This window comes from Lampris incognitus, chromosome 15 (assembly GCF_029633865.1).
Source record: "Lampris incognitus isolate fLamInc1 chromosome 15, fLamInc1.hap2, whole genome shotgun sequence".
Taxonomy (NCBI): domain Eukaryota; kingdom Metazoa; phylum Chordata; class Actinopteri; order Lampriformes; family Lampridae; genus Lampris; species Lampris incognitus.
Window position 1 is genome coordinate 6771466 of NC_079225.1, and position 25671 is coordinate 6797136.

Consider the following 25671-nt stretch of genomic DNA (forward strand, 5'->3'; position numbering starts at 1 on the left):
TTCGGGCCGGACCAGGGAATAGTGTCCGCATAGTCATCGGCGTGGGGCTCATTATGTCTGAAAGCCTCTTTGCAACGTGCTTCATGTTCCTGGTTCTGATTGTCAGCTGTTTCTGGGACATCAGCTTGGGAAGCAGCAATCAGAGTGTCAATAAGTTTTTGGTCCTCTTGTATTTGGTAGAGCATAGAGATTCTTCTTTTTTTCTTTTTTTCTTTTTCAAGCTCTGTGATTTTCTGGCTGAGCATGACACAGCTGGTGCAGTCAGTGGAGGGAGAAGAGAGGGGAGGCTTTTCTCCCAAAGCAAAACAAAGCCTCCAGCTGTAAAACAATGTCCGCAAAGTAAAGCCAGTCTGATTCCCAAGGGCGGTGGGAATCGTGGTGCTTCAGCCTCAGTGCTGTGGACAGACAGTGTCTTCTCTTTAAAGAGACGAAATCTAAAAACTCTGTATACGTAAACTGTCCTAACTTTTACAAATAATCTAGTTGTTAAGTGCTGTTTGTGGAGGAGTAGCAAAACATAACAAAAAAGTAGGAAAACTTGGAAAGCAAAAGCGCAATGCGGATAGCAAGAGCAAAAGCATTTGCACTGTAGTGTGGGCTGGAGCAAGCAAAGCAAGTTTGAAGGAGATCTGTGAGGTAAGCAGGCGAGAGATTATGAAGACTTCTCTTGGATCTCCACCTTGCCATGGTGGAGAAGCTTGCGTGTACTAATGATCCCAAAAGCTGTAATGCTATGCTGTCCAGAGCTTGGCTACTGGTAGGGTCACCCAAGGCAGATAAGTCAAGGGGGGGGGGGGGCTCCAGACGAAGCGCGATCCAACAAAGACCTCAACGGTGGAACTGGTGGAAGACAGGTTCAGTGCAAGCGGATGAAGGCTACAGGCTGCAGCAGAGGGTGGTCCCCAATTGTCTTGGTTCTCCATGCCATTGGACTCAGGCCACCCCCTGCCAAGGACTGTGTGGTGGCTGCAGGTGCATCAGCCACTCCACGTAAAAAGCTGTCATGTGCAGGCATCCTCCCACATGGATACCCACAAGGACCTAGAAGGAGGACAGTCACACTTGACTCCGAGTGATCGCTTGATGATGAGATTATGAAGAGTTTTGAAAACCGGTTTCCGGTTTGGCCAGTGAGCAGAATGCCATGTTTGCTGTGAGCTCCGGAGGCCCGTGACTTTATTTCATATTTCTATCGAGCAAAATCCTGTATTCTTGACATTCGTATTCAAGTTCACGTTATCGCAGTGTATTTCGACTTTTTGTTAGATTTTTTGGCCGAAGAATGTCGTCTGGGCATGAAAATTCCGATGCTAGCAGGTCCAGCCAGGCACCTGCTAGCAACAAGTCGCTTCCCAGAAGGAAGACGGGCCGCTCGTCGAGAGAAGAGCAGAAACAGATTGAGCCGCTGGCCAAAATGATGGAGGAGGTACAGAACATGGTCAGAGAATTCAGAGACACGTTTGACGAGAAGATCAAGGGGCACATTGACCCGATTCTAGCCAAGTTTGATCAGATGGACAAGTGCCTCTTTGAGAAGACGCGTGCGCTGGAATCCGCCATTACGAAATGCGAGGGGTCTGTCGAGTTGAACCGAGCGGACGTGTTCGAGCTCCAGAACAAGGGTGATACCAGAGATGGAAAAATCGGTAAACTGGAACTTCAGGTGGAATATCTGACCGAACGCTGTGCTGATCTTGAGTCGAGGTCTAGGGGGAATAACCTGAGAATCATGGGCCTGCCGGAGAGTTCTGAGTCGCCTCCGCAGCACAAGTTTGCTGCGAGGTTCCTGAAAGACATGCTGAACCTGACCTCTCTGCCCAGAGTTGAGAGAGCTCATCGTGTGGGACGCGTGCGGAGCGGGGAGGAAGGGAACCGTCCCGCGGCCAGGCACTACCTGCTCTGCCTGCAGACCTTCAGGCAGAAGGAGGATATTCCGGAGAAGGCGCGGAAGATGGGTGTTCTTAAATACAAGGACGCACGGATCCACATCTTTCCGGATCTTTCTACCGTCCACGCGCAGAAATGGGCCAAGTTCGATGAGGTTCGGAGGAGGCTGCGACAGGACCACCCCTCCTTCAGATACCACTACAACTTCAGCGCCGGTCTGGTCCTGCTCCCCAAACCCGGAGAGCGTCACGTCTTTGCCGACCCCAAGAAAGCCATGCGGTTTCTGGACGCCCTGGGTCCAGCCTGATCTTGGCGGCTAGTCTCCGCTGCTAGCTGCCACTGACCTTCGTTTGTGGACCTGGACTGACGTCTGATGCCGTTCACTAATGTGTAATTTTGCTGGGGTAGGTGCCCTGTTCTTGAGTTGAGGTCTGTGTGCTACCTGTAGTCGGCCAGACGGCTATATTTTTCGTTTCTATGTTAGCCTATCTGGTCGCTTTTTTTTTTACACATTAAGCTGATCTAGGCCTAGCCTACATTATAAGACGCCAGTTTGGATAAGATCTATGCGCCATTTTAAGGCCATCTTCAATGTCCTGAAGAAGTTGCCAGTTTAATAATATATATTATACATATTATTATAGCCTACCTGGCTGTTTATTTATCTAGCCTAAGGTGTAGGGAGGTGAGGCTTTCTGTAATTCATTTCATAATACATTTATCATTAAGCTAATTTTGTTGAGTAGGCTTATGTGTTTTTGTTTTCCCCCTCCCGACTCAGCCATATATTAGGCTATAATTCAATATTGGTCGCACTCCCTCTGGCTGTAGGCCTACTTCTGAATGTTATTATTTCCTGTGTCCTACCATGGAAGTGTGGTTTGTGTGATAGGCCAAACACTCATTACCGGGTAAGGTTGGGTTAGTGGCTTATTAGCCTAGGTCTATCAATATTTTTGTAATAGGCCTACACTTTTCTCTGCCTCCGCCTGGGCTCTAGGCCTATAGCCTATGGTTTTACTTTTAAGGTCGATTGTTTTTGGGCTACTGTTCGTTGTGGCCTAATTATCTACATATACTGCTTAGGCCTATCTTTTATGTTGTTTTTATAGTGTGGGGAGGTGAGGCTTTTTGCAATTATTATTTTTATTTCATAACACAGTATGTGTTTTTTTTTTCTCCCCTCCCGACTAAGGCCTAGCCATTAGGCTATAATTCAATATTGGTCGCACTTCCTCTGGCTGTAGGACTACTTCTAATGTTATTGTCGGTGGTTGTTTCTGGGCTACTGTTCGTAGTGGCCTAATTATCTTCATATACTGCTTATCTTTCATGTTGTTTCTTGAATATAATTCTGGTCGAATTTGCTGGATAGAAGCATTGCTTTGCATACCAGTCACAGCCTAGAGAAATGCAAGAACATCTCTATGCCTGTGTGCGCAATGGGGTTAATGTTATGTGGGTGGGTTTAGTTGGGTTTTTTTTTGTTACTGTTTTCATTGATGCATCTTTCACTCTGACGAATGCCAGGTCAGTGGTCTGTCTAGTCAGCCGTTTTTACACTCTCAGCCCATGGCGATTCTAACGTTTATTAGCCTTAATGCCAATGGTCTGAATCACCATAGCAAGCGTGTTGCACTGATGGAGGTGGTTCGTAAGAGGGGGGCAGACATCATCCTTTTACAAGAAACCCACAGATTATCCTCTGATGTGAACAGACTAGCTAATACATATTTCAAGGTTGTGGCATCATCGTGCGCAAACAGTAGAACGAGAGGGGTAGCGATACTCTGCCGCCACAGATTAAATATGGTTGTGCATGAGTGTTTCTCTGACGAGTCGGGTAGGATAACTTTGGTTAAGGTTTTTGTTGAAGGGCGGCGTATTGCTCTTGTATCTGCGTATGCTCCTAATGGCTGTGTCAAAGACTTTTTCAATCTACTTACTGTCACTATGTTAAAATATTCCGATTGTGCTTTCGTTGTGGGGGCCGATTTTAACGTGGTCATGAATAATGTGCTGGACAGGTCAGGGAGTAGTGCATCGCATGACCAAAAGGCGGCCTCTGATATGCTCGTAAGGTGGGCTGATGAGGTGGGTGTGATGGACCTTTGGAGAAGGTTTAATCCATCTTCTAAGGACTTCTCATTTTATTCAGCAAGGCATAAGTCCTTCTCGAGAATCGATTATATTTTTGTCTCGCAGGGCTTATTCCAACATATTGATAATGTTATACTTGTCCCCATGACCCTTGTCGATCACAAAGCAGTGTTGGCTAAGGCCTCTATCTGCCCTTCTTTAAACAAGGCCCCTCGCTGGCGCTTCAACACCTCCCTCCTGAATGATGAGTCATTAAGACACAGTTTGTGGCTGCTATGAAAGACTTTTTAGTTATTAATGTCGGATCAGTTGGTGACCCAAGGATTCTTTGGAATGCGATTAAGGGTTTTATTTTGAATACTACTACAGTATATACTTCGACTCTAAGTAAGGCGAGGGCTAGGAAGCTTTGTGATCTTGAAAATAGGTTTATCGCTCTGGACAGTCAGTTACAGGCCAAATACACTGACAGCACAGCCTTACAGCGCAATTTAGTTAAAAAAGAAATAAATTCTCTCCTTAAACGAAGAGCTGAATTCCAAATACACCGCACAAGGCAGTTTTATTATTTTAATGGGGCAAGGCCGAGTCATCTGCTTGCCATGCGTTTGAAATCTAATGAACATTTTGTTGATATTTCTACTGTCAAGGATGCTGATGGCATAGTCAGATCTGATCCTGTGCAAGTGAACAAGGTATTCCAGTCCTTTTATGTAGACCTGTACGCCTCTGAGGTTACTCCAGATGCAGCCAAGCATAAAGATTTTCTAGACAATCTCGTACTACCTCGTCTCACAGAAGAGGAATCTGCCTCACTGAACTCTCCTGTCACTCTGGATGAGTTGAAGGAGGCGGTTAAGGCTATGCGCAGAGGCAAATCGCCTGGGTGTGATGGCATCCCCCCCAAATTCTATTTAACTTTTTGGGAAGTTCTGGGTCCGCACCTGTAATGATCTGTGCCCTCTGGCTATGTTAACTTATAACATTAATAAAGCAAGGACGACTTCTCTCGTGCTGGGTGTTTATTCACCGACCGGATTCCGACTGACGTTGTTACGTACATCACGTGACTTTGTTGTGGCGCTACGGAAAGCCGTAAGGGACATTAGCAAATCAAATATTACTAGCAAATATTACATCTCCCTTTTTCTGAAAAGTGCTGCTTTCTCTGCAGAGATACAGACCACGTTGAGCACGTTTATAAGCGAATACAATCTTAATAAGAAAGAATATGAAAGTGGAACTCTTATATAACTGGACTGCAACAAAGTAGTGTAAAACATTTCCCTCACTGTCTAAATGTGACACCGTAATAACATTTCATCTTTTTTTTTTTTCATTTCATTACTGGTAACTGCAAACAGCAGGTAGGTACACAAGGTAAGTGAACGCTGTAAATATTTCTTTTCAAAACATAGCAGGTATAGTACAGGTTGGTGTAAAATTCTCTTTTTTTTAACATTCATAAGTCAAGGATTTGTCTTGGTTTGATCGTGCGACCTGACCTCGTGGTGTAACCAGGCTGTGTGTCTGGTTGTCGCTGATTGTTCGTGTCTGGAGGTTCAGCATGCTCTTGCTGATGGGCTTGTGTGTTGTTGTTAGCGCTGGTAACAGTCTGCTGTGAAGTGTGTGTGTGCGTAGTGTGAGTGTTCACTCTGCTTTGTCGCAGGTGTTGACGGTTGCGTTGGTAGATCTGACCTTCTTTGGTTTGGATGTGGTAGCTCCTGTCTGTGTTCGCTGGTCTTTCCACAGTTGCAGGTCTCCAGGATCCATCCTCCTGCCGGAAGCGGATTGGTGTGCCTGCGGGCAGGTGGGGCAGAGGTTTGGCTGTTCGGTTGTAGTATGCCTGCTGGCGCTGTTGACATACCTCTCTCCTTTTGTGAACATCCTCCTGACTGGCGATCTGTGGCTGCAGGTGTTTTGCTGTTGATGGGAGAATGGACCGCAGCCTCCGACTCATCAGTAGCTGTGCCGGTGATTTCAGGTTGTCCACCGGTGTGTTGCGATACTCCAGTAAGCTCATGTAGGGGTCTTTGTTCTCAGCTTTGGCTTTGTCCAGGATGCGTTTGGCCGTCTGGACAGTCTTCTCGGAGAGGCCGTTGCTCTGTGGGTAGTGGGGGCTTGTGGTGGTGTGTGAGAAACCCCATGTCTGTGAGAAGTTGCGGAACTCACCAGAGCTGTAGCACGGACCGTTGTCGCTGATGATAGTCTCGGGGATTCCGTGTCGAGCCATTGCTGCTTTCAGCTTCATGATGACGGCAGATGAGGTGCAGCTGTAAAGTCTTTCTAGCTCGAAGAATCTGGAGTAGTAGTCCACAGTGACTATGAAGTCCTGTGAGTTCCATGTGAATAGGTCTGTGCCTATCACTTGCCACGGCCGCTCGGGTATGGCGTGTGACATCATTGGTTCCTTTGCATTTGCGCTGCGCCGTTCTTGGCATATGCTGCAGTCTGCTACCGCATCCTCGATCTGTTTCCCCATGCCAGGCCAGAACAGTAAGTCTCTTGCTCGGCATTTGCTTTTTTCCACGCCAAGGTGGCCGGCATGGATGCGCTGTATCATGTCCTTGCGAAGCTTTTGGGGGACAATGATTCTTTCACCTTTGAACAGGATACCGTCCATTTCTGAGATTTCTGCTCTGTGGTTCCAGTATTCCTGGATGCTGGGCGGGCACTTTTTCTTTGTGTCTGGCCAGCCAGTGAGTGTGGCTCGTCTGAGTGCGGTGAGCTGTGGATCTTGCGCTGTTTCCTGCTTGATTTCTGTGAGTCTTGTGTCGCTCACAGGGATGTTGCTGAGGACTGTGTGCACTTGGGCCTCCATCCCTTCCTGTAGGTCACTGTCGTGGTGTTCTATTGACTTGCGTGACAGTGTGTCGGCCACCGGTATATCCTTACCGGGGCGGTGGATGATTTGGATGTCGTATTTTTGGAGCGCCAGGATCATCCGTTGCAGCCGGGGTGGTGCTGCTGCGAGTGGCTTTTTTAGTATTGCCTCCAGAGGCTTGTGGTCTGACTCCACAATCACTTTTCGTCCGTACATGTACTCGTGGAACCTCTTGCAGCCGAAGACAACAGCGTAGAGCTCCTTCTCTATCTGTGCGTAGTTTTCTTCAGTGCTGTTGAGTGACTTGGACGCATAGGCAATTGGTTTGCCATCTTGGAGCATGACAGCCCCAAGGCCACTTTTGGATGCATCCACTTGGAGTCGCAGCTCTTTCTGCGGGTCGAAATATGAGAGTACTGGACCTGGGTGCTGTGTAATGAGATTCTTCATCTCTTGGAACGCCTTGTCGTGGACTGCATCCCACACAAACTCACTGTCCTGTTTCAGAAGCTGTCTGAGGGGTGAGTTTATCTGTGAGAGGTGTGGAGCAAATCTGGCGAGGTAGTTGATCATGCCGAGGACTGTCTCCAGCTCTGCTTTGTTCTGTGGGGGTTGCATGTCCTTGACCGCCTTCACCTTGTGTGGGTCTGGTTTGATGCCTTCGTGTGAGAGCGTGTGGCCGAAGTAGCTTACCTCGGACACGCATATGTGACACTTGTCGGGGTTGAGCCTCACCCCTCGCTCCCTTGTGCGCTTCAGCATCGCTCTGAGACGCTGGTCATGTTCCTCTTTAGTCTTGCCGAACACTAGTATATCGTCCACTATGGCCGTCACACCGTCCAATCCTTCATATGTTTCATCCACGCGTCTCTGGAACTCGTCTTGAGCGGACACGATTCCGAATGGCAGTCTGAGGAAACGATACCTGCCAAACACTGTGTTAAATGTCGTCAACATTGAGGATTCAGTGCTCAGTTTGATGGCCCAATAGCCTGACCGCGCGTCTAACACGCTAAAGTACTCAGCTCCAGCAAGCTTTGTGGTGGCGTCCTCCAGCGTGGGGAGGGGGTAGTGAGGTCGTTGTATCACTTTGTTAAGAGCTCTGGGGTCTAAACACACTCTAAGTTTGCCTGTCTTTGGCTTCTCAACAATGACGAGTGCGTTCACCCATTCTGTGGGTTCTGTTACCTTACAGATTATGCCGCCTTTCTCCATGCTGTCAAGCTCGTCCCTCAGTTTGCTGCGTAGGGCGATGGGGATTCTGCGTGGCGGGCAGACGACCGGCGTTGCATCTGGTGTGACGCGGAAGGTGCACTCGCCTGGGAACTCTCCTATTCCTTGGAAAACATCTGCATACTCATCCATTATGCTCTGTGATGTGACATTGTTTTCCTCGCTCACAGCCATCACTATTTTTACCAAGTTTAGGTCACGGCATGTTTTCATTGCCATGACTGGTGGGGCGTTTGTGTCAATGACGTAAAAGTCCAGCATAATTGCATTGTCTCTGTACTTACATTTGAGTTTGCATGTGCCTTTCACGCTCAGCGCGCCTCCTCCATATTCAGTGAGTCTGTGTATTGCTGGTTTCAGTGTCACATTTTTGAACAGCGCCTGGAACAGGTTGGTGGGAATAGTATTGGCCTGTGCCCCAGTGTCTAGTTTAAACTTTACCTTCTGTGGAGGTGTGCCAATTCCAACCTCTACGTAAGCCTGCTCGTTGCTTTTTCCGTTGTTCTCTATTGAGATGCAGTCTATGTACAGCTCTGTCTGTTCTCCCACAGCGGTGCTCTCCACTGTAATGTTGTCGAAGTACAGTTCTTCCTGCTCTCTGTCAGTGGTGTACTCTTCTGGGTTCTCTCCGACGGCATGTACTGTGCCGCGGTAGTACTTTGTCTGTCCCTGGGAGCTAGACTTGCATACTTTAGCAAAATGATTGAGCTTCTTGCATTTAATGCATTGTTTACCCTTAGCTGGGCAAGTGGCTTTAGCGCCGTGTAGCCCTCCACAATAGCTACACGCCCTAGCGGCGGTGCTAACGTTACCCTCCCTTTGTCTGAAGTTAGCGTTAGCTGCTTTGGGTGCGTTCGGTTTGTAAGTCTTTCTGCCTATTGCGTGCACCGTTTCATGTGTGCTGCCCTGGCCCATAGACTTTAGCTGTTGCTTTGCTAGCTCGTGTGAGCGGGCTACATCTATGGCCTTTTCTAGCGTTAGCTCAGCTCCCTGGCTAAGTAGCTTTTCTCTCACTCTGGGTGAGTTGGTGGCAAACACGATGCGGTCCCTGACCATCTCGTCGGCATTTGGGTAGCCACAGTCTTTGACTAGGAGCTTTAGCTCAGTTACAAATCGTTCGAAGGATTCACTCTCTCCCTGCATCTTTTCATTAAATTTATATCTGGCATAAATCGGGTTTGCTTTGGGGGTGATGTACTCAGTGTACTTATCGTAGTACGTTTCTAGCTTCTTGGCTTGTTCTCCGCTGAGTGTCCAAGTGTTGTGCACATCGCGCCCTTTTTCCCCTATCCAGAGCAGGAGGTAGCTGCATTTCTCCTCTTCATTCTTCCCGCGCAGGGGGCCCTTGAACATTAGCTCCGTTGTTTGCCGAAATCGTCTCCATGCTTCAGGTAAGTTCGCCGATTCCCAGTCCATCCGTGGAGCTGGAACGCCGTACGAATCCATATTGGGTATTTAAACTCCGCTACTCTGACACCATGTAATGATCTGTGCCCTCTGGCTATGTTAACTTATAACATTAATAAAGCAAGGACGACTTCTCTCGTGCTGGGTGTTTATTCACCGACCGGATTCCGACTGACGTTGTTACGTACATCACGTGACTTTGTTGTGGCGCTACGGAAAGCCGTAAGGGACATTAGCAAATCAAATATTACTAGCAAATATTACAGCACCTTCTCAACATGATATTGTTTTCTATTGATGAAGGGTCTCTCGCAAGGGATGTGAATATTGCTATTATTTCATTATTATTGAAGAAAGGCAAAGATCCCACTGAATGTGGCAATTATAGACCTCTTTCTCTGCTCAATGCTGATGTTAAGATTTACGCTAAAACTTTAGCAGGCCGCCTCCAAAATTATATGCTTAAGTTAGTACACTGCGACCAGACTGGGTTTATCAGAACAAGGTTGGCCCCTGACAATGTCAGACGTTTGCTCCACATTATTGACAAAGCTTCTAGCATTAGAACGCCTGCTGCTGTGCTGTCACTTGATGCTCTTAAAGCTTTTGACCGCCTTGAGTGGTCTTTTCTCTGGTCTGTGCTGGCTGCCATGGGTATCGGTGATCCCTTTATTAATATGATCAGGGTGATGTATGCTAACCCTACTGCTAGAGTTCTTACCGGGAAGACTTCTTCACCCTTGTTTGATATAGCCAGGGGCTCCAGGAAGGGTTGTCCCCTTAGCCCCCTGCTGTTTGTGCTCTCACTGGAACCCCTAGCACAGACTATTAGGCAGTCTGATCTCGTTGTTCCCCTCGTGCTCAATGGTACCTCTCACCTTATTTCGTTATACGCGGACGATTGTCTCCTGTATGTAGCCGATGCCCCAAATCAATTCCTCCTCTCCTGGATATTTTTGACCAATTTAGTTCCTTATCGGGTTACAGAATTAATTGGACCAAATCAGCGTTATTGCCCCTAAACGAGGCCATGCGGTCGGCCGTACTTCCCCCGTCACAACAAAATCTAACTTCGACTTGACCTTTAAGAAGGTCTCTGAGGACATGATTAGATGGGCTTCAATGCCCAATTCCATTCGTGCTAGGGTTTCCATCGTCAAGATGAATATATTGCCGCGGGTTAATTTTGTTAGCTCTATGCTCCCTCTTCCGCCCCCTCCTCGGTACTGGGATAAACTCCATTCAGCGATTACCAAATTCGTCTGGAAGAACAAGCCTCCTCGCCTCAAACGCACGACCATGAATCGTAACAGATCAGATGGTGGCATTGCGCTCCCTAACTTAAAGTATTACTGTTGGGCCTACACCTTGCGTTCACTTACGACCTGGCTCGATCCTTGTGCAGAGGTCCCGTGGAAATCTTTGGAAGAAAACTTGGTTCACCCCATACGACTAGCAGATTTACTGTTTTCTAATATTTCTACTGCCCAGTGTAGGAAACGATTTGGCCCCATCATATCACACCTGGTTGCGGTCTGGAGATCTGTGGAGTCGGCATGTAAGATCACCGCTAAGTGGAACGTTTGCTCTCCTATATTTTACAACCAAGGTCTCCTAGTTGATCGTCGTCCTATCCCGCATAATAGCTGGTCCAGTAGGGGTGTACACTCTCTTGGTAATCTGTGTGATGACCGTGGTCTGCGCTCTTTTGAGGATCTCAGGAATCAATATGATTTACCGGCCTGGTCTTTTTTTTTCTATCTTCAGTTGAGGGCTTCCATGAAGGCTCACGGGGTGCCGTGGCTCTCTTCTCTCCCAGTGCATCCACTTTATAGAATAATTAGTGAAAAGGTTAGTAGTAGTAGTTTCTGTGCTGTATGGCTTTATCCTGGAAAGAACATACAAACCCCTTGCACTGGACACAATTTGGAGAACAGATGTGCCCGATCTGGATACTGAGTTCTGTTGGGAGACAGTGTGGTCTAGTATTCTCTTAGCGTCTAGGAATCCAGATCATCAGCAGATACACTATAATTTTATACATCGGACATATCGCACCCCACGACAGGGGTTTTGTATGAAACTTGCTGATAGCCCAAACTGTACACTTTGTTCGCTGAATGTGGTTGGAACCTTCTTTCATATGGTCTGGGGATGTCCAAGGGTGAAAAGGTTTTGGGAAATGGTTGCTGATAAATTGTCCCAATTTTTGTCGATTACTGTACCTGCTGAGCCTGCGGTATTACTTCTCAATGACTTCTCTGCACTACATGTACCACAAATCAAGCAGCGCATATTGCTTGTGGGACTCACAGCAGCCAAGAAGATGGTTGCTATGCGTTGGAAAGCTCCAGATGATTTGTCATCTCGTCATTGGTCCCTCTTATATCTGGACATTGTATATTTGGAGCGACAGCAAGGATCCATGGAGCAAGGGCTGGAACTATAGACATGTGTAATTCTGTGGCCGCTGAGTTGAAGAACTTTATTGACTGAACACTGACCGAGTACTGTATGCTGTTTCTTTTTTGCAATTTTTTCTGTAGTTTTTTTTTCTTTTCTTTTCCTTTTTTTTCTCGTTTGTGGGTGGGTTTTTGTTTGCATTATGGTTCATTTGTGTGTCTTGTTTAAAAAATGATAAAATAAAAAATATTTGATCACAAAAAAAAGAGTTTTGAAAACCAGATTAAAATTGTTCAAAGAGATTATTGCTATCAAGGTAGATCTGGAGTTAAGATGCAACTACCCTCTCGGTTATTTTGGAGATGAATGGTAAACTGGAAATAGGCCGGTAGTTGTTTTGGTCATTAGAAACTAAACCTGTTTTTTGTGAGTTGGTCTGATTATGGCAACCTTCAGTGAAGGGGGAACTGTACCAGTGGACAGAGAGGAGTTGATGATGGAGGTTATCAGGGAAATGATAGAGCAGGCTTGTTTTAACTAGGGTTGTGGGAATTCAGTCCAGGTGATATGTGGCGGTATTGACTTAGTAATTAAGTTCAAAAATGTGATTTTCAGTTGGAAGACTGAAGTCAAATAGGACAGTGGATGGGGACAGTCTCATGGTGCTTGCTGATGGCAGGTCAGTTTGCATGATGTTAGCAGAGGCCAGCTGCTCATGAATTGTACTAATTTTGGAGTTGGACAACTTCAAAAAAGCAGAGTGTTGTTCATTAGAAATGTTTATTGTTCATATTGGCTTCAAGTGGGTTGAGTAACCTTTTCACTGTGGAGAAGAGAGTTCTGATATTCCCTTCACCTGCACTGATGATATTTGCATAATAGGATGTTTTAGCTGTTGAAAGAACATTTTTGTAATGGAGTATATGATCAAAATACATTTGTTTATGAATAAATCAAGTCTTGGTGCAAAATTCTCTCATGGTGCCGACCTATAGCCTTGAGCTGATGTAGTTCAGGTGTGTACCAGGGAGCAGTCCAGGCAAATGAGACAACCTGTGTTATCAGAGGGGCTTAAGTATAAAATGCAGAGGATCAACTATCATTGTTATTATCCTGTCCGCTCTCAGTCTTTTAATTCAAAGTCAGCTAGTAGTTTAAGAAAAACGTTTTTATTGGCTCCAGCTAGTAATACCCTTAACCTACCCTCTCCCTTGAGCCACATATCCGCCAAATGGTCAAATCCTCCTTGTACCACCTTCGCAACATTGCGAAAATAAGACTCTCTCACACGCCCTGCTGCTGAGATACTGATCCATGCCTTCATCTCCTCCCGCCTTGATTACTGCAACTCACTCCTCTATGGCATCAGTGCTAGCTCTATCAAGAGACTCCAATTGGTCCAAAATGCATCTGCCCAACTTTTAACTTTCACCACATCACCCCAGTCCTAAAAGACCTCCACTGGCTACCCATCTCCCACCGGATCAATTACAAAATCCTGGTTCTTACTTATAAAGCCATTCACAAACTGGCTCCCCCATACCTCAGTGACCTTCTCTCCCCCTACCAACCCTCTCGGTCCCTCAGATCCACCTCAGCCTCCCTTCTCTCTAACCCCAGGTCCAACCTCCGTGGCTTTGGTGACCGAGCCTTCTCCAGGGCAGCTCCCAGGCTCTGGAACTCACTCCCCAAAATCATTAGAGACTCAGAATCCCTCCTACTCTTCCAGTCCTGTGTCAAGACACACCTCTTCTCCATTGCCTTCTCGTGCCCCCGCCCCCATCCTCTCATCTACCCCTTATCTGAGGCAGACTAAGGACCGAGCACTCGACCTGCTCCCTCCCTCAACTCCCTCCCCAAGCACATCAGACACTGCTGCAGTCTGCCCACATTCAAGTCATTAATCAGGACTCACCTCTTCAGACTTCATCTGTGATTTATGATGTTTGTTTTTCTTTCCCTTTTGTATCTGTCCAAGTCGGAGAGTACTCCTGTCGTCGTGTGGCTGCCGCTTCTCCCTCTCTTAGTTCCTCTTTCCATCCACCCCTGTATGTCTGTGTTGTGTTTATCTGTCGTCTTGTTTCACCCCGTTTATTGACCTACCTGAACAGACCGTTATTCCACCTTTCTGGTAGGATTGTGGAACTTTGGATTTCTCATTCTCAGTGAGGAAGCTGGACTGAGATTACAAAACTGATTATTCATTTGAGCTTGGACCACAAGGACTATCCAAAGATTTAAAGGGTTACTTTCTTTATTTTTGTTTTGGTGTATTCTGACTGTTCAAGTTGATCTTGATTGGTGTTTCTCCTGTGAAAAAAGAGTGTTAAACGGTTAGTCACCTAAAAAAGGTATTAGTGAATTTAAAGGTTAAAGTGAAATTATACTTACCTGTAGTTCCCTAGAAGAGAAAAAAGAATGTAACGCTTACCTCGTACCTGAAAAAAAGGAGATTATACTTACCGGTCATCTGCACCTGAAAAAGAAAATAGTTAACTCAAGATAAAATAAATAGATCTAAACTTCAAATTAGTGATATAAATAGACGTCTAAAACTTAAAAGAACTAAAGTTGATTAAATCAATCTAAAAACTTGAAATAACCTATTCTAAATTATAGAAAAGGTTAAATAAGAAACTGGTAACTCACCTGGTTTTGTGTAGCCTACCTTGTCAATACATTGTGTGTGTGTGTGTGTGTGTGTGTGTGTGTGTGTGTGTGTGTGTGTGTGTGTGTTATTCAGCGCTGTTTATTAAAATTGCTGGCTTGTTTATACTTTATCCCCTGTCTCTGGTCTACTACTTAATTGATATACCACTCCCCCCGAGCCTAGAACTGGTCCAGGGGCTTCTAGCTGTCTTTATAGTGACACAGGTGCTACAAATAGATGACATTAGGCTCCACATTACACCGGTGACGAGCAATATCCCCACTTGCATTGAACCCTCTACCAGTCTGGCTCGTTTTAAGCAAATTCTCTATTAGACTTAGAAGAGCCAATCTCCTATTTGAACTCTTCCACCTGTCAACTGGACACCATCCTCACTAGATTTCTGAGAGGTGTTTCACACTGTTGGCCCACAAATTCTCCCCATTATCAACTGCTCACTGTCTACCGGTTTGTTGCCATCTAGTTTTAAACACGCAATAGTCTAACCTCTCCTGAAGAAGCCTACGCTTGACCCTCTTGTTATAAGCAATTTTAGACCAATTTCTAATCTGCCTTTTTTATCTAAAATTTTAGAACAGTCTGTTGCTCTTCATCTGATCACACACATGAATAGTTGTGGTATTTTTGAGCAATGTCAATCAGGATTCTGTACCCAGAACAGCACAGAAACAGCTCTCATTAAAGTTACCAACGACTTGTTGCTCACCGCTGACTCTGGTGCTTGCTCAGTTTTAATTCTGCTTAACCTGAGTTCTGCTTTTGATACGGTCAACCATGACATCCTTTTAAATCACCTGGAAAACTATGTGGGCATTAAGGATACTGCTCTGACCTGATTCCAGTCCTAACTATCTGACAGATCTTTTTCTGTTATACCGGGAGAATTCTTCTCATCCCCAGCCACCCTCACATGTGGTGTTATTTTCCATTTACATGCTCCCCCTGGGTCAGATCATCTGTCATCAAAATATTAATTTTCACTGTTATGCAGATGACACCCAGCTTTATGTCCCACTTACTGGTAATGACACGCACAATCTTTCCCGTGTTATGGCTTGTCTCTCTGCTATGAAGTGCTGGACGTCATAAAACTTCCTCTGGCTCAATCAGAGAAAAAACGCAATTTAAAAACAGAATGAACATTGCTTTATTTTCTCATGTCTGGACAGAGCTTTACTTTTAATCATCAACCCATGTTTGCATAATTTAGTCGACTCCGTATGGGCTCAAGGCTGCTAGCATACATAATGTACCTGAGGTGGATGGGGCAATGAGAGATGGACTACGAGCTAGGCAGTCGAAAACTGCATTTCTCCACCTGTATTCGATGCACTTTCACTAGCTGTTTTGAAATATTGCTTGTGTTAATGCCCTTACATGCAAAAGATGTGTTGCACTTGTGGCAACGAACACTGTCAGCATCGACTCTAGTGAAGTTGAATCAGACTTTTAACTGTTTAGTTCTCTCAGGTCCTCAACAGCATTAGCCAAGGGCTGCAACACTTGTGTGAAAATAGCACCACCACAAAAGGTTTAATGACAACTTGGCCAGCAGTGGCTACCATCACCTCACTAAGTGATTTGCAGTTTAAATAAGCGATGGTCTGCCTCCACTGTTAGTTCCTTCAGTCTCATGGCTCCATTGCTCAGCTAATCTCTTTTTCTTTTTCTCCAACTCCCTTCCTGCTGTCTACTAGTGGACTTGGCTGGAGGCTATAACCTGGGCACCATCAGCCACAACTCCAAGATTGACTGGCTGGAGCTGAATGAAACGGGCCGCAAGCTGCTGTACAGGGATAAGAAGCTGCGGGTAAGACCGACAAGAAACACCTTCAAACAGTTTCATCAATGGGGGAGGCCTAGCTAGAGTACAGCAGGTAGAGAGAAAATACTAAATAGTGAGAAGGACAGAGGGGCGGTAGTGAGGTTTACTGACTACTAAGTGAGAAGGACAACAACCTGTTTCAAAACATCAACCTATTTTGCATTTTTCATTTTTTATTAGGTGAATAACAGTGCATTAGAAAGGATGTTCCTTAGATACAGACAGATATCTATGCCTTGTCTAGGATCAACTACTACTACTACTACTACTTTTGGCTGCTCCCGTTAGGGGGCGCCGCAGCGGATCATCTGTTTCCATTTCTTCCTGTCCTCTGCATCTTCCTCTGTCACACCAGCCACCTGCATGTCCTCCCTCACCACATCCATAAACCTCCTCTTTGGTCTTCCTCTTTTCCTCTTCCCTGGCAGCTCCATATTCAGCATCCTTCTCCCAGTATACTCAGCATCTCTCCCCCACACATGTCCAAACTATCTCAATCTTGCCTCTCTTGCTTTGTGTGTCTTGTCTAGGATGAGATACAACAATCTCCTCAGTCTGCACATTTAGTGCATGCATTTAAATTGTTGATTTTTGTACTAAATCTGTCTCACTGCTTTTACTGATGGTCAAAATGCTCATTGTGTATGTCATGTCAGTGGCAGCACAACATTATTTGGTTTTAAATGTTAAAATTCTTGGTGCAAGTGATCAAATCAGAATGTTAGCGCCTCAGTGTACTTAAATTTATGTTCTGAAATGTTTGTGGAGACCAGGTCATCTTTGTGATGGGGCTTATTGATATTTTTTAGTTTTCTGAAGTTGCTTTTCTGCTGTCAGAGTTAAGATCTTGGTCTTTTTAATTCAGCTTGGATAGTTTCATGTAATCTTATATCTTTAAAGTTTGCTATCTATTAGCTATCATTGTGTAGCAATTCTTTAGTTGTTGGGGGATGCGAAGCACTAAAGGGTGGCGTGCCTTCCCAGGTGATCTTTACAGAGCTCACTTCTGGCTTCTTTTGGCAGCCCAGCTTCTGTTTGTGCAGCCTACATTTTTCTGTGGAGATCTGTGAACTTCATAAGCAGGTTGACGTTGGAATGTTTGGTCATGCCCACCTTTGAATCTATGGAGATGTGGTGCCAAGCCATTTAGAAGAAGCCTCTCTTCTTTCCCCTTCTGCACTCCCCAGGGGCTCTGCATTCCCGTCCGTCTTTTGCAACTTTCAGAGTTTTCGAATTCCAGAGCTTTTCAAAGGAAACAGCCTGCCATTCAGCATTCAAACTTTCCCACTTTAACAGGTGCCCGCTTCTGTCAACTCTTCAGCGCTGCATGTAGTCTGTCTCAGTTGTTAAACAGAGTAGGACCTGACTTGATTCCTGATGTGAAGGGCCATGTACAAGGTGACATCCTCTCTCTTGCTTCAGGCCACATACGCTCCCTCTGTTTTGTTCACAGCTGCTGTGCACCAACTTATGTAAGAGCTGGCCAGAGCAAAAGTATACATGATCCAGGACAGATTTTGTCTTTATTTTTTGATATAAAAAATGTGATCAGAAAATCTGATTTTATTTTTTTTAATGCACTCAATGCAGAGTTATTTAGAGTGGCAGTCTCGGAGGTTCTCGCCTGGATAAGTGTTTGATAAGCTACTGTCATTCACTGAACAAGGTGATACAATGATGATTCAGCCTTATGGCCACTGACAAAACCCCTTTATTAATATGGAGAAATACAAATGTGTCTGTGGTGACAGTTCCACCAAAAATCCCAAGTGTGGCAAACGTAGGACATGTGTTATGTCACCCAGCTGTGGCTGGTCCACCAGAGAGGATAGAGCGGTCCACCAGGTGGAGCACACACTGTGTTCCAGTGTTGTTGTGGTTAACCTAGTCAGCCGGTAACAGAGTGACTCTTGGGAAGTGTATTCCAAGACAGAATGCAACCAGAATCTTTGTGGTTGCCATTTTAGAGCGTTTCAGTTTTTCTTTTTATGCTACATGAAATTACTTATTTAAGCAAGTTTCCAATTCAATTTTTGTGGTCTTTGGTCCCATTCCAAACGGAGTTAGTCACATATGTGAAGGCCAAGCCTGAAGAAAGAATTAACCCATGTGCGCGGGTTGATGTTTGGACACCCCGCCTCCCATTTTATCATTATTATTGAATGTGTAATCTTTAGAGTTGGTAGATGCTTGTCTTGTCATACAGAGCAGTTGTGTCTGTGGAGGAAACCTCAGTCATGTCAAGTCAGGTTTATTTGCATTAGGGCTTAACAATTAATCCTATATCGCGATCTCATACTTGCAAGGTAATGAAATAACATTCCACATGGACCTCAGTGCCACATAAAAACAAATAACACACAGTAAATATTAATAACAAAAAGTGCACTAAAAACAAGAATTACTTCACAGACCTGAACATCACAAGCACACCTGACATGGGCAGTGAATGAGACGGTCAAAAAGTCATTTTATGGAAGTCCAAGTGTTCAGGCTGTTGAGGAACCCCACAGCCTGAGGAATGAAGCTGGTACATAGTCTGGTGCATAGTCTAGTGGAGGCAGGGCGGATGCTCCGGTTCCTCCTGCCAGAGGGTAGGAAGGTGAGTGGATGAGGGAAGGGTGGGTGGGGTCCTTCACGATGCTGAGAGCCTACCGGGTGCACCGTGCATCATAGATGGCGTGGATGGATGGAGAGCAGCTCTGATGATCTTTCCAGCTGTAATAAGGCTGTGTAAGTTCTGACAGCTATAATGTTAATAATAATAACTTTATTTATACAACACTTTTCTAAAACAATGTTACAAAATGCTTTACAAAGAAATAAAATCAGACAAGGCAAAAATAAGAGTTAGACCAAATAAGTAAGAGTAAAAATAAAAACAGTATAAATAAATTGGAAAAAAAAATCAAACATTTGTGAAAGCTTTCATAAAAAGACAAGTTTTAAGATGAGATGTAAAAGAAGCTAGAGCCTTTGTTTATCTTGGTTCAACAGGAAGTGAGCTACATAGTGTTGGGGCTCCAACAGCAAAGCCCATCACCCTTTGTAACAAACCCAGACCTGGGAATAACCAGCAGAGCTCCATCTGCAGGTCTTAATGGTGGAGGGGGTGTATACCAGGTCAATACATCACACATGTATGTAGGAACAAGACCATTTAAAGCCTTAAAAGTGAGCAGTAAAATGTTAAAATCAATTCGAAATATAACAGGGAGCCAGTGTACGGAGGCAAGCACAGGAGTGATGTGGTCACGCCTCTTTGTCCCGGTAATGAGCCCAGTAGCAGTGTGTAGTACCAACTGAAGACGGTGGAGGGAGCCCTTGATGATACCAGAATAAAGTGCATTGCAATAGTCAAGCTGAGAATAGATAAAAGCATGTACAACATTTTGCAGAGCGGTAATTGATAAAAATGACCTTATTTTGGAGATTAGCTTGAGCTGGAAAAGCATGACTGAACAACATGTTTGGTTATCACAACAATCAAAAGGAAATTAGGAATTGTTGCAACAATCCCTAATCCTCTGTGAATAGTACACATGGCCTTTGAAACTCTGGTTAAAGGTCACACCCATATCTGCATATGAAACTGGTTGTTGGTTTGGGTGGTTATGCCACTGTATTGTTTATAAGGGTGGGAACACCTGCAGTCACTGTATTGTTTATAGGGGTGGAGACACCTGCAGTCACTGTATTGTTTATAAGGGTGGAGACACCTGCAGTCACTATTGTTTATAAGGGTGGGGACACCTGCAGTCACTGTTGTTTATAAGGGTGGGGCACCTGCAGTCAGATGAGACTAAAACAGTCACTTAGATGATGAAACGTATCTGTCCATAAATGCTGTGTTCACATGAACTGTTCCACCTTGTCTGACTTTCTTACCTGGATTATTGAGCATGCATCAAGACAAGCCGTTAATTAAGAACTGTGCAAAGATCAATAGAGCCAATATTTGATTTTGAATTTTAGACTTTACACACTCAAATGCATTTGATCAGGGTTTAAACTGGGCTGGCGTTCAACACCCTCTGCTGAGAACAGAAAATCACAATCCCAGGTCAAAACCCAACATATGCTGGACTGTTTCTGGTTAGTGTTTCGATATTGTGGCCAATTTCCTACAGGGATGATCTGTGGTAGTGTCTATAATGTGAAATCCATCATCCTTATCCCAACCGGGGTCACGGGATGCTGGAGCCTATCCCAGCAGTCATTGGGTGGCAGGCGGGGAGACACCCTGTAAAGGCCACCAGTCCATCACAGGGCATAATAATAATGTGAATTCCTGGATGTTAAATGTTCATCTGCAATGTTCAGTAGTGGTCCCAGTAATATTTGTTTAAGTGTACTGAAGTAGCATATCACATGACAAGATTAAGCTACATTCGGTAAAATAAATGTGGGATGAGCAGGAACCACTACGCTGATTCATTTTGAAAGAGCAACTACCAGTAGGGAAACTCCCACTTCCATGTTTACCAGTGATGTCGATGGTCAGCTGACCAATCATTGTAACACCAGTGACATCGATGGTCAACTGATCCAGTGGCCCAATCGTGTAACTTCAGTCACTAACATGATCACTGACAGACATTCGCGGTTGTAGAGCTGGCCCCGCTGGCTGGTCCAGCCAAAAAGATTAACGTTTGACTCATAGCTCTAGATAAATATAATGGGATTCAACCACCTTTCTGGTCTGACAGTGTTTTCTTATACTCATTCTACCATAGAGCTCCACCAAGGTTAGATGAATACATCTCCCTCTCTTCACCTCATTTACAGCTCCACCTTTATGACATAGAAAGTGCTGTGAAGTCCACCGTGCTGAATTTCTGCTCCTATGCCCAGTGGGTGCCTGGCAGCGATGTGGTGGTGGCCCAGAACAGGGGCAACCTCTGCGTCTGGTACAGCATTGATTGCCCAGAGAGTGTCACCATGTTCCCTATCAAGGTGAGACAGCATACTGTGACAAAGCAGAGGGCTCATTTCCATGTTATTACACATAAACAGCTAAAACGCTCACTACTTGAAGTAAATCATACCTTCCTACTTGCTTGTTTTTCTCACATTCTGTGTAATCTTAGTCCACCTTGGCTCTCTTATCAGCAAGCTGTTTTACCCGACACTCTGATGCTGAACTTATTTAAAAAAAATACCTGGTCCCAGTGAAGGTTAATTCAAAAATGCCACTGTTTCCCTTGTTTCTTTAGTTCTAACTTTTTCCTTGTAGGGAGATGTTGTGGACCTGGAAAGGTCCAACGGGAAGACAGATGTGATCGTGACAGAGGGTGTCAACACTGTGACTTACACACTAGACGAGGGCCTAATAGAATTTGGCACTGCTATCGATGATGAGGATTATGACAGGTCAGTAGCACAGTGGTTCTGTCTCTGAATGAGAAATCATTCTGTTTGGCCACAAGCACAGCTAAATTCTAACATTTTCTAGCAACGTTAACTATGGTGCGACTGTAGTATATTTTTAGATTTTCAAAGGAATAAAAGTAATGTTTGGTTATCCCTCTGTCCTTCTCACTAAGTAGTTAATAAACCTCACTATCGCCCCTCTGTCCTTCTCACTAAGTAGTTAATGAACCTCACTAACGTCCGTCATGCTTCTCACTAAGTAGTTAATAAACCTCACTATCATCCCTCTGTCCTTCTCACTAAGTAGTTAATAAACCTCACTATTGTCCCTCTGTCCTTCTCACTAAGTAGTTAATAAACCTCACAATCATCCCTCTGTCCTACTCACGAATATTTAATAAACCTTACCATCATTCCTCTGTCCTTCTCACTAAGTAGTTAATAAACCTCACTATCGTCCCTCTGTCCTTCTCACTAAGTAGTTAATAAACCTCACTATCATCCCTCTGTCCTTCTCACTAAGTAGTTAATAAACTTCACTATTGTCCCTCTGTCCTTCTGACTTAGTAGTTAGTAAACCTCACTATCGTCCCTCTGTCGTCCTCACTAAGTAGTTAATAAACCGCACTATCGTTGATCTGTCCTTCTCACTAAGTAGTTAATAAACTTCCCTATCGTTCCTCTGTCCTTCTCACTAAGTAGTTAATAAACTTCACCATTGTCCCTCTGTCCTTCTCACTAAGTAGTTAATAAACTTCACTATTGTCCCTCTGTCCTCAATAAGAAGTTAATAAACCTCACTATTGTCCCTATGTCCTTCTCACTAAGTAGTTAATAAACCTCACTATCATCCCACTGTCCGTCTTAGTAAGTAGTTAATAAACCTCACTATCGTCCCTCTGTGCTTCTTACTAAGAAGTCAATAAACCTCACTATGGTCCCTCTGCCCTTCTCACTAAGTAGTTAATAAACCTCACTATGGTCCCTCTGTACTTCTAACTAATAGTTTATAAACCTTACTATGGTCCCTCTGTGCTTCTCACTAAGTAGTTAATAAACCTCACCATCATCCCTCTGTCCTTCTCACCAAGTAGTTAATAAACCTCACTATCGTCCCGCTGTCCTTCTCACTAAGTAGTTAATAAATCTCACTATCATCCCTCTGACCTCCTCACTGAGTTGTTAATAAACCTCACTATTGTACCTCTGTCCTTCTCACTAAGTAGTTAATAAACCTCACTATCGTCCCTCTGTCCTTCTCACTAAGTAGTTAATAAACCTCACTATCGTCGATCTGTCCTCCCCACTAAGTAGTTAATAAACCGCACTATCGTCAATCTGTCCTTCTCACTAAGTTGATAAACCTCACTATTGTCCCTCTGTCCTTCTCACTAAGTAGTTAACCTCGCTATCATCCCTCTGTCCTTCTCATTAAGTAGTTAATAAACTTCACTATTGTCCCTCTCACTTAGTAGTTAGTAAACCTCACTATCGTCCCTCTTTCCTTCTCACTAAGTAGTTAATAAACTTCACTATTGTCCCTCTGTCCTAAATAAGTAGTTCATAAACCTCACTTACATCCCTCTGTCCTTCTCACTAAGTAGTTAATAAACCTCACTATCATCCCTCTGTCCTTCTCACTAAGTTAATAAACCTCACTATCGTCCCTCTGTCCTTGTCAGTAAGTAGTTAATATACCTCACTATTGTCCCTCTATCCTCCTCACTAGGTAGTTAATAAACCTCACTATCGTTCCTCTGTCCTCCTCACTAAGTAGTTAATAAACCTCACTATCTTCCCTCTGTCATTCTCACTAAGTAGTTAATAAACCTCACTATCGTCCCTCTGTCATGGCAGTAAGTAGTTAATAAACCTCACTATCGTCCGTCTGTCTTTCTCAGTAAGTAGTTAATATACCTCCCTATGGTCGATCTGTCCTCCACACTAAGTAGTTAATATACCTCACTATTGTCCCTCCGTCCTCCTCACTAAGTAGTTAATAAACCTCACTATCGTCCCTCTGTCCTTCTCACTAAGTAAATAAACCTCACTATCATCCCTCTGTCCTTCTCACTAAGTAGTTAATAAACTTCACTGTTGTCCCTCTGTCCTTCTGACTTAGTAGTTAGTAAACCTCACTATCGTCCCTCTGTCGTCCTCACTAAGTAGTTAATAAACCGCACTATCGTTGATCTGTCCTTCTCACTAAGTAGTTAATAAACTTCACTATCGTTCCTCTGTCCTTCTCACTAAGTAGTTAATAAACTTCACCATTGTCCCTCTGTCCTTCTCACTAAGTAGTTAATAAACCTCACTATCGTCCCTCTGTCCTTGTCACTAAGTAGTTAATAAACCTCACTATTGTCCCTATGTCCTTCTCACTAAGTAGTTAATAAACCTCACTATCATCCCACTGTCCGTCTTAGTAAGTAGTTAATAAACCTCACTATCGTCCCTCTGTGCTTCTTACTAAGAAGTCAATAAACCTCACTATGGTCCCTCTGTCCTTCTCACTAAGTAGTTAATAAACCTCACTATCATCCCTCTGTCCTCCTCACTAATAGTTAATAAACCTTACTATCATTCCTCTGTCCTTCTCACTAAGTAGTTAATAAACCTCACTATGGTCCCTCTGTACTTCTAACTAATAGTTAATAAACCTTACTATGGTCCTTCTGTTCTTCTCACTAAGTAGTTAATAAACCTCACCATCATCCCTCTGTCCTTCTCACCAAGTAGTTAATAAACCTCACTATCGTCCCGCTGTCCTTCTCACTAAGTAGTTAATAAATCTCACTATCATCCCTCTGACCTCCTCACTGAGTTGTTAATAAACCTCACTATTGTACCTCTGTCCTTCTCACTAAGTAGTTAATAAACCTCACTATCGTCCCTCTGTCCTTCTCACTAAGTAGTTAATAAACCTCACTATCGTCGATCTGTCCTCCCCACTAAGTAGTTAATAAACCGCACTATCGTCGATCTGTCCTTCTCACTAAGTTGATAAACCTCACTATTGTCCCTCTGTCCTTCTCACTAAGTAGTTAACCTCGCTATCATCCCTCTGTCCTTCTCATTAAGTAGTTAATAAACTTCACTATTGTCCCTCTCACTTAGTAGTTAGTAAACCTCACTATCGTCCCTCTGTCCTTCTCACTAAGTAGTTAATAAACTTCACTATTGTCCCTCTGTCCTAAATAAGTAGTTCATAAACCTCACTTACATCCCTCTGTCCTTCTCACTAAGTAGTTAATAAACCTCACTATCGTCCCTCTGTCCTTCTCACTAAGTTAATAAACCTCACTATCGTCCCTCTGTCCTTGTCAGTAAGTAGTTAATATACCTCACTATTGTCCCTCTATCCTCCTCACTAGGTAGTTAATAAACCTCACTATCGTTCCTCTGTCCTCCTCACTAAGTAGTTAATAAACCTCACTATCGTCCCTCTGTCATTCTCACTAAGTAGTTAATAAACCTCACTATCGTCCCTCTGTCCTTGTCAGTAAGTAGTTAATATACTTCACTATCGCCCCTCTGTCATTCTCACTAAGTAGTTAATAAACCTCACTATCGTCCGTCTGTCTTTCTCAGTAAGTAGTTAATATACCTCACTATCGTCGATCTGTCCTCCTCACTAAGTAGTTAATATACCTCACTATTGTCCCTCCGTCCTCCTCACTAAGTAGTTAATAAACCTCACTATCGTCCCTCTGTCCTTCTCACTAAGTAAATAAACCTCACTATCATCCCTCTGTCCTTCTCACTAAGTAGTTAATAAACTTCACTATTGTCCCTCTGTCCTTCTGACTTAGTAGTTAGTAAACCTCACTATCATCCCGCTGTCCTTGTAAGTAGTTAATAAATCTCACTATCGTCCCTCTGTCCTTCTCACTAAGTAGTTAATAAACCTCACTATCATTCCTCTGTCCTCCCCACTAAGTAGTTAAT

At 44.3% G+C, this 25671-nt stretch overlaps 1 protein-coding gene across 1 annotated transcript in view; it reads left to right on the forward strand.

Annotated features, from left to right (window-relative positions):
* Nucleotides 1–25671, forward strand: part of ift172 (intraflagellar transport 172) — a 182858-nt gene that overhangs the window by 27018 nt on the left and 130169 nt on the right. The window contains exons 15-17 of the mRNA XM_056294524.1: nt 16223–16335; nt 21139–21306; nt 21587–21723. Coding sequence (XP_056150499.1) covers nt 16223–16335; nt 21139–21306; nt 21587–21723 — 418 coding nt within the window. The remainder of the gene's footprint in view (nt 1–16222; nt 16336–21138; nt 21307–21586; nt 21724–25671) is intronic.